The sequence below is a fragment of the Myxocyprinus asiaticus genome, chromosome 17 (genome assembly GCF_019703515.2).
Source record: "Myxocyprinus asiaticus isolate MX2 ecotype Aquarium Trade chromosome 17, UBuf_Myxa_2, whole genome shotgun sequence".
In the NCBI taxonomy this organism is placed as follows: domain Eukaryota; kingdom Metazoa; phylum Chordata; class Actinopteri; order Cypriniformes; family Catostomidae; genus Myxocyprinus; species Myxocyprinus asiaticus.
In genome coordinates, this window is record NC_059360.1 from 15,050,510 (window position 1) to 15,060,463 (window position 9,954).

The 9,954-nt window shown below is 39.2% G+C and overlaps 1 protein-coding gene across 1 annotated transcript in view; it reads right to left on the reverse strand.

The window, feature by feature from the left end:
• The window catches only part of LOC127454871 (E3 ubiquitin-protein ligase pellino homolog 2-like), a 48,068-nt gene extending 41,052 nt beyond the window's left edge, over positions 1–7,016 (reverse strand). Inside the window, exon 1 of the mRNA XM_051722359.1 lies at positions 6,689–7,016. Within this exon, the coding sequence (XP_051578319.1) occupies positions 6,689–6,765 (77 nt within the window). The 5' untranslated portion in view covers positions 6,766–7,016. The remainder of the gene's footprint in view (positions 1–6,688) is intronic.
• Positions 7,017–9,954: the final 2,938 nt, after the last annotated feature.

Consider the following 9,954-nt stretch of genomic DNA (forward strand, 5'->3'; position numbering starts at 1 on the left):
CCTGCAGCAAAGCACCCCCACAACATGATGCTGCCACCCCCATGCTTCACAGTTGGGATGGTGTTCATCAGCTTACAAGCCTCACCCTTTTTCCTCCAAACATTACGATGGTCATTATGGCCAAAACGTTTCGTTTCATCAGACCAGAGGACATTTCTGCAAAAAGATCTTTGTCCACATGTGCACTTGCAAACTGTAGTCTGGATTTTTTTATGGCGGTTTTGGAGCACTGGATCTTCCTTGCTGAGCAGCCTTTCAGGTTATGTTGATATAGGACTTGTTTTATTGTGGATATAGATACTTGTCTACCTGTTTCCTCCAGCAACTTCACAAGGTCCTTTGCTGTTGTTCTGGGATTGATTTGCACTTTTTGCACCAAACTACGTTCATCTCTAGGAGACAGAATGCGTCTCCTTCCTGAGCAGTATGATGGCTGCATGGTCCCATGGTGTTTATACTTGCATACTGTTGTTTGTACAGATGAATGTGATACCTTCAGGCATTTAGAAATTGCTCCCAAAGATGAACCATATTTGTGGAGGTCCAAAAATGTTTTTGCCTGATTTCTTTTGATTTTCCCATGATGTCAAGCAAAGAGGCACTGAGTTTGAAGGTAGGCCTTAGAATACATCCACAGGTACACCTCCAATTCAGTACACCTCCTATCAGAAGCTAACTGGCTAATTGGCTAAAGGCTTGACATCCTTTTCTGGAATTTTCCAAGATGCTTAAAAGGCACAGTTAACGTAGTTTATGTAAACTTCTGACCCACTGGAATTGTGATATAGTCGATTAAAAGTGAAACAATCTGTCTGTAAACAATTGTTGGAAAGATTGTGTGTCATGCACAAAGTAGATGTCCTAAACGCCTTGCTAAAACTATAGTTTGCTAATATTAAATCTGTGGAGTGGTTAAAAATTAGTTTTAATTACTTCAGCCTAAGTGCATGTAAACTTCTGACTCCAACTGTAGGTTGTTTGACAAGTTTAAATACAGCACATGCGAGATACAGACATTTGAGAATTTGCACAAAAATAAAAACTGGATGGTGTTAGGAGTGAATGTGTGTGGCATCCATTCCAAGGAAGAAGCACAGCTCTAACTAGCTAACAGTAATCCCTTAAAGCAGACCAGAGTCACACAGGTGATTTCACCATCATTCTCAATGGCAGACCTTAATCACACCTGTGGGCAGGTAACAAGCTTCTCGCAAAGATCCATAAGAATTATTTTATTTTTTTTACAAAAAAATCTTCTGAAGTAATATGTTATTTTTGGTCTAATCAAACATTTGCAGGACTGCTTCAATACATACAGCAAAGGACTGACAGTCTCGCAGAGCCAGATTTCTGGCTATCGGCATGTCTAATTTAGAGTAAAAGGGGTCTTTACTTATAGACACAGTGGGGACTCATTAAACCTAACGTATCATTTTTGAGAATGTATCATTTCTTACTTATCCGAAGTCTTCAGACAATGGTGGGGAGACATTAATGTTTTTGTTTTCTTCCATTCAAAACCTGCATGAACAACACCAGTATCTCAGCAATGATTTTGTGCACGGACTCTCAGCTTGGAATTTCTTTTCGTCATTGGTTAAAGCTCTGGACTACGGAATGCAAGTTCGAGTCCAGCAAAGGACGGGTAAAATTGTACTTCTGTTAATCTTTGAGTCTTTACATTGGGCATTCTAAAATGCAGGTCGTACTTCACTGCAACTCCTGCTTCAATGCAAACTACTTTTCTGTAACAGCCACATTTTCTCAGCAATCGCTTTGTGCTCTCAACTTGGAATGTCTCTTTGCCATCATTCAGATATCAAGTGTGTGGTGCAGTGGTTAAAAATACTGAATTACAGTTCAAAATATTGGGTGTTCAAACCATGCCTAAACTAGTGTCTTGTTGTGCTCATGTTGTTCAGAGCTCTTTGCATTGTTCTTAGTGAGTGCCAGTGGAGCTTGGCCCCGATCATTGCTGCTTGCAGCTATATTTTTTACTTATAATTAGCGATTGACAAAGTCTCAAATTGGCCTCATAAACCTATCTACATGGGCCAAAAACCATATTCAGTTCACTAGACCAATTAACTGAATTATTACCTCCCCTTATATCAGTCCCAAAACCTACTGACAGCCTTTTCAAAAGGACTTTAAGTACAAAGAATGGTTCATTTCAGCAATTTTGACTACATCTCTCTTTTGCCATCACTACACTGTATTATGTATACATTTGGCCAAATGGATCACTAGATATCATTATCATATAAATTAGACTTTAATTACACTATTCAAAGAGACCTCCATAGTACATATGAGATCCCAGAGTTTGATCATCTCTTGCTTTCAGAGTTTGAGTGATGGTGATTTTAAGGCCATCTAAGTGAACTGGCAGAAACTTTTAAGTCAGCAAGATGCGTCTCCCCATAGATATCAGTCACTGAGGAATGACACCATTACAAAAGGTGCATTTGAGGCTTGTAGTGTCCCACAAAAGATTTATCAAAAGCTCAGTCAGTCTGATGTGAACAATAAACAGAGAGAGGACGATCAGAGGCTCAGATCTGCCTGTGCCCAGATCAATAATACCCTCTTTCAGCACCAGCCTCGGCTCTGTGTGTGCCAGCTGGCAATGCCAGGCAACCCCAGTGAATCAGGGCAGCAGAGACGGTGCTGTGATGAAGTTCTCAAAATAAATAAAAAGCAGAATCAATATAGGCTACAGTATGTCTGTTGGATGCTGAGAGGTACTTGTGATGATAAAGGGTTTTAAAATTCATGCACAAATAGCTACTTTTCTTTTTAAAGGGGTCATGACATAAGGAATAACATTTTCCTTGATCTTTTGACATACAAGAGGTCATTGTACTATAACATACTGCAAGTTTCAGAACTGAAAACTTCCTCAACAGAAAAAGAGCATTTATTTAAACCAAGCTGCAAAAACAGCTTGTTTGGAATTCGTGGAACTTGTGACATCAAAAGGACCAAATGCATCTGCATACGCAATGCCTATTTTTCCGTCTTTGCACCCTTGGCCCCGCCCAGTGGTGCTCAGTCTGTCACACAGGTGAAGAGAAGAGATGGGCCTGTCATGGGAGATTCATCCAAAGTGGACTTACACAGGACACCTTCATGTGCCTGTTTTTCTACATAAACGTGCACCAGACAAACTGCTTTGACTGTTATCATACATCTTGCGCCACTTTTAAAAGACGCGATGTCAAGTTATATCTCTAAAAAGGATCCCCCATTGTGTTCATTCAGCTGAGCTGTTTGGAAGGCCTCTTGGACCATTTTTGCACCCATCTGTGCTATTCTTCATTGTAAACATCTTTGATGGTTTTGATGCATTTCAAACAAACCGGGAAGATGTGAGATGTGAAGACCAGCGTCTCTGCTTTGGCCTGTTGAAGCACCCAACATCACCGTGGATTGAATTACGTTTGTGCATTCAAAAGATTTCAGTGTGGACTGCTTGTGAAACAATCACAATGATTCAAGCTTTGCAAAGGAAATGTTATTGAAGGATGGGGCAGTTAAAATTGGACTACTGGACGAAAAACTAAGTAACCAATTTCATTCATGAATATTTAATTTGTCATGAATGTCTGATAGTTTATGCTGTGAACAGTTTGATACATTCAGATGAAATGTGTTGGGTGTACATTGTGTTAACCCTGAAATGTAGTTTTAATGATGTGTGGAGTTGGTTCATTTTCTTCGGCTTGCATTTCAAATAGCTGTATTGGAAGGGCTGCACGATGTTAGCCAATCAGAACAGTGGGTGTTTACATTGTAGTCTTAAAGGGCCAGGAAGCTTAAAACCAAGTGTATCAGACAGAGGGCCAGAGTGGAAAATTATTATATATGAATAAATAAATGTTTGGTGCAAAAAAATAAAAACACTTTACTAACATTCTAAGTGGACCTCAGGGAAGATAATAAAATGAATTATTTTTTAAAAAAATTTTTTTTAAGTATGACTGTAGAGCCGAGGAGGGTGGGGCCGGGCTGGAATGACGCACGCCCGGTCCCCAATCAGCCTGATGGGGCGCGCGAGGGATAAATGCGGCCGGGGACGACAGTTCAAGAGAGATAGAGAATTACAGGCAGCTGCCCTGTGTGTGGTTATGTTTGTGTGTTCTTGGTTAAGTTGTTCATTAAATTATTATTTAAGTTGTCAAGCCGGTTCTCGCCTCCTCCTTTCCACTGAACCCCCTTATAATGACTATGTCATGACCCCTTTAAAACATTACTGATTCTCTTCAAAAAGAAATAGTACAAATATTGCTATCCAATGAAATTTTCAAATTCTGTCATTTTCACTAATAGTTAGATTGCATAATATTAAAACTTATTAAAAGGTTGACCACTTGCCCAATGAATTTCCACTATTTTTTCAAATGCCTGCAATTACTGGATATAGATGTGGGGAAAATAAGTATAGACATTGAACTCACAAAGAGCAATCTCTAGCTAATAAAATAAATGTTAGAGCTGTGTATTACTAGAAAAATGTATAGCCTCTGGAAAAAAAAATTTTAAATTAATATATTAATGACTTTTCCAGGCCAAGAATTCACATTTTTTAAACTGTGATACTCCTTGATTGTCCATGACCGAGGGAGTCCTATAATTCCCTTTACATATAAAAGATACAGTATGAGAATAATCAAGTTAGTGTAAGATACAAGTTACTACACACTTAAAGGAATATTCCGGGTTCAAGTCAACTATTTTGACTTGCCCCTCCTTTTCTGGGGCCTGGGTAGCTCAGCAAGTAAAGATGCCGACTACCACACCTGGAGTCATGAGTTCGAATCCAGGGCGTGCTGAGTGACTCCAGTCAGGCTTCCTAAGCAACAAATTGGCCCGGTTGCTAGGGAGGGTAGAGTCACGTTGGGGTAACCTCCTCGTGGTCGCTATATTGTGGTTCTCGCTCTTGGTGGGGCATGTGGCGAGTTGCGCATGGATGCCGGAGAATAGCGTGAAGCCTCAACACACGCTAGGTCTCCACGGTAATGCACTCAACAAGCCACGTGCTAAGATGCGCAGATTGACGGTCTCAGACGCAGAGGCAACTGAGATTCGTCCTCCACCACCCAGATTGAGCAGTCACTGTGCCACCATGAGGACTCAGAGCACATTGGGAATTGGGCATTCCAAATTGGGGAGAAAATAAATAAAAGAAATCTGGGTTACAGTGAGCCATTTATTTCTTTAAAAAAAAAAAATAAAAAAAAATAATAATCTTTCCTTTAAAAACAAAAAGAAATCAGGGTTACAGCCAATCCATAAACGTTAAAATACTCACCGTTTCAGAAGTATAGCCACGAGACATTAAACAATGTGCGTGTTAACATGATTTTAGTGTGATAATCAAATACTAACCTTTTCTGTGTAAAGTTATATCCAACTGTACAAATTTGTTGCCATGAAGATGTAGTCAAACCCTAAAATGACTGTAAAAATGATGATTTAAAACAACTTTACAGGCAGCTCCGATAATACATGAGTTTTAACAGAAGAATTCATGTAAGTGCTTTTATACATTTATAAGCTTCACATTTCTGCCTTTAAACCCTCAAAAAATTGGCCCCATTCACTTCCATTGTAAGTGCCTCACTGTAACCTCGATTTTTGCTTCTTTTTTTTTTTTTTAAAAAGAGGGACGAGTCGAACTACATTTTTGTAGGCATAATGTATACAACGTATAGTAAATATAAGAATCTGGGTATTATAGATAGATAGATAGATAGATAGAATAGGGATCATCGTCACTTGATGGAGATTGTACACACAATTCAATGGAAATTCTCTCATGATGAAATACTTTTCCAAACCTGGAAAACACAATTTGAAAATGTCCTGATATTTCGGGGGATATTTCCTGTAATATAATGGAGTTAGTATGGTCAAGAGAGAGGCCCAAATCCTTTAGGTCAAGGATTGAAGAAAAACTGCTCTAGATCACTGAATATTTTTGATTTACAACCAAGCAGAGCGAGAGAGAGAGAGAAAGGTGCAGCATCTTTTGCTCAGTCACATAAAAGGAGGAGGGGGCCAAATAACTTAAGGAGGCTGCTTCCGAATTCCTCCATCGCCCTTCAACTCGTTATAACTTCCCATGGAAAGAGCACGATGAGTGAGTCTTAACAACGGAACATTAACCATCAGGACAAAATGAGAGTGTAATCCACTTACAGTGAAAGCATCCATCCCCATGACAGATCAGAGTGCACATATAAACATATATAAAAAAAAAAAAAGCGTTTCCAAATCATCAGAGAGATCTGTGCAATCACTTTAGATGGATTTTATTGCATAATAATAGTGATAATGCAGTAAATGTGTTCATCTGACTGGTCGATGTACGCGCACAGACAGATTCTCGTGAGCGCACGTGTTTTATTTGTGCAGTAACGTGAGCGCGTGAATTTTAAGAGCTGGGAGGTCTCGCGCACTGCACACCGATATCAAGTGTGTAAACAAACTATTTCCGTACTCTATAAAAACGCATTTAGCAACCAAACAACATCTCAGAAATATGGCTGAGAGTTTAACTGCCCTATTGTGGAAGTATTTACAACCACATCAAAGTATGCAACTTGGAAACATCACATAAGGGAATTAAAGTCGTCACTGTTGGACACACATGAGAAATTTTTTGCAAGGCGTATGGACTCACCCCAGAACCACCAGTTCGCCGTACTTTATAGGCTCTTTGCTGGGCGCTAAGTGCTCCTCTTGACCCGGTGAAAACATTAGGCTTTTCAAACAACACAGCGCCCCTCACTCTCGATTACACGATCAATCCAGCCACAAAAAGGGAAAACACTTCAAAGGAAGCTCCCAACTGCCATTTTACCCGTTTATCCGCTCCCAATATTGCGTTGCACTTTCTCGGGGGGGAAAAAAGCATTAAAATCGTACATCCGACAGAGATTTTAAAATTAAAGGCTTGTCCCTTGGAAACATTTCATTATAGGAAGAGCGCAGAACTTAATGTGGCTCTATCCGCTGTAAGAAAAACAGTACTAGTAGGGGGTGGGTCGTGCCATTCACTTATAATGACTTTAAGCCGGGGAGACCACGAAGCAATTTTTCAATTATTATAATCCCTGTTCTCTTTGCTTCGTCAATGGCCAGTAGCTACTCTGATCACTTTCACATATGTGTCCCGTCTGACTAAATTTTCATGAAAATTATAATGCTGAGAAAATTCACTTTTCCGTCGCAACAACATACTCCCCCTGTAACGGATCAATCCAACACAATGGCTGTCTGAGGCGGCACCTTTAATTATGTAAACAAATAGAGTGAAACTAAGAAATATCTGCATTGACTTTAAAGTTTAATACTTCAACTTTATCCAATTTGCATACACTTTACGTTACATTAGTAGTAGTAGTAGTAGTAGTAGTAGTAGTAGTGGTGGTGGTGGTGCATGGTGGCAGTAATATTAAGTAGTATTGAGTAGTAGTAGTAAGAGCAGTCGGAGTAGACTAAATGCTAATCTCTCAGTAATTAGCAAATGCATTTTTTAAATGCAATTTAAAAGATAATTTACGTATTATTTTATTATTATATTTAACTACATTTTCAGTTTGAATTTAATTGAATTTTCATGTCTATATATATATTTTTTTTTTTTGTCAATTTAAAGAGTTTAATTTCTTATATATTTATAATAGATGTATTCATTTACATTTTTAGTTTTACATTTTTTAATTAAAAAATTGATAGGTCATTCCTCCTTTTTTTAAGTGGCACTGTAGTCTTCCACAACAGGAAGCCACATTATCAGTAATCAGATAAGGAAGATGTGCATTCCATGTTTTCATGCACTAATTTCAGCCTGTACATTTGAGTGTATATATTTGCATTGATCTTGATGCTTCTTCCAAATCTAGGACTCAGGTCGCAGGATTCATCTTAGATGAAAGAATGAACCTCTGTCCCAAACCTCCCACCTAAACAATTTAACAATTTAGGTGCATTATTCTATATATTTTTAACGTTCAAATTTTTAGGGATTTTGGAAAGAGTTTTCCTTAATAATGATTCAGATTTAGAGTCTCATTAATGAAGTTTCACTGTAAATCTACAAAAGCCCACATTTAGCCAGAAATATGTAAACTAGGCTTGGGGAAAATAAATGGTTGGCCTGCTCTGCTGTAAACCATCATCGTGTTTAATGCCGTCATTCCATCACAGGCATCATGCTGTTCTAACAGCTCAATCCACATGAATGAGCCATTTGCTTGCAGTGTGTTTTTCATGCATACATCCCTCCACAGCACCATTCAAATTCTGTTTAATTTAGATTGTTTGCTAATTAGGACATTGCATCATTTGCTAAACTTTTGAAATACTGTAGAAACAAAATAGAATTGTAATCCACATTTAGAGGAATACTGTAATTCACCAAAAAATGTAAATTCTGTCATCATTTACTCACACTCATGTGTTTCGAATCCCACATTATGTAGGTAGGGAAGAGTCACATGGGGTAACTTTGATATAAAGGGTAGAGTCACAGTGGGGCACGTGGTGAGTTGTGCGTGGATGCCGCGGAGAATGCCGTGGGCCTTCACACACACGCTACGTGTCCACGGTAACGCGCTCAACAAGCCATGTGATAAGATGCGGCAACTGAGATTCATCCTCCGCCACCCGGATTGAGGCGAGTCACTACGCCATCACGAGGACTTAGAGTGCATTGGGAATTGGGCATTCCAAATTGGGGAGAAAAGGGGAGAAAATCAAAAAACTAATGCTTCATAAGAACTGTATGAAAGCAAGCAGCTCAGACATTATGCTAAACTTCTCCTTTTGTGTTTCACAGAAGAAAGTCATATGGGTTTGGAACAACATGAGGGTGAGTTAATGACAAAATGTTAATTTTTGGGTGGACTATTTCTTTAATTCAACTTAAGATCATTGCATCAGCATGGTAAAACAAGGCTGTTGGAGTTTACGTTCTCAGTTCACTTTCTCTGGATGAGTGAAGGCTTGAATAAAATTACAAATGTTTTTATATTTTCCTACTGAAACAGGTGGTGGGGCTACACAGGTGTGCTTTTGGCCAAACCTCCCATTCCACTCCTGCATGTTCTTTAATGGCTGTGCAGTCATTCACGCGTTCCTGTTGAAGGTGTTACCTCCACACTTTTGGTCAAGCCTTGTAATTATCCCACAGACACAATCCATCCTGAATAGTTTTTTTTTTTGGTGCTCCTCTCATCCTCCCTCATTAAAACAACAGAGCTCCAAATGACTTTTACCCACAAATACCTGAACCTACTGAGCAATGTTGTACTGTTGTAATCAGTGTTAAGTTACTCAAAATAAGTGTATCAGTTAAAGGTGGGCAAGGAGGAGGCGGGAACCAGCTGAATAATAAACGTAAAGTTTAATGATATAAATGAACTTAAAACAACATAAAACAAAAGAACACAGACATACATGCAGCTCGGCCGTGTGCATCTCTCTCTCTCCCGAACTGGCGTCTCCGGCTCCCCCTTATCTCTGTAAGGGATGGTTGCTGAGATGAGACAGGAGACATAGGATCTATGTGCAGGTTTTAATAAAACTGCTGACAGTCAAACAACAAACAGGAACTCAAAACAACAACAAACAAGAACTGACAAAGAAGGAACTAAACTAGAGGGTATTTATACATACGAAAGCTAATGAGGGAATGGAAAACAGGTGAGAACAATCAGGAACAGATGGCAGTGATGAAGGCAGTGCATACTGGGAAATGTAGTCTGGGAAAACACTTCAAAATAAGAGTCCTAGGAAACATGAGGGAGACAGACTGTGACAATCTCACTCTCCCTCTGATCAGCTGATTCAGTGCCGGCCGTACACCCTCATGCCCGGCCACACCCTCCTCCTCGTCACAATAAGTAATCCACTACAATTTATTGATTACTTTTATAAAATATT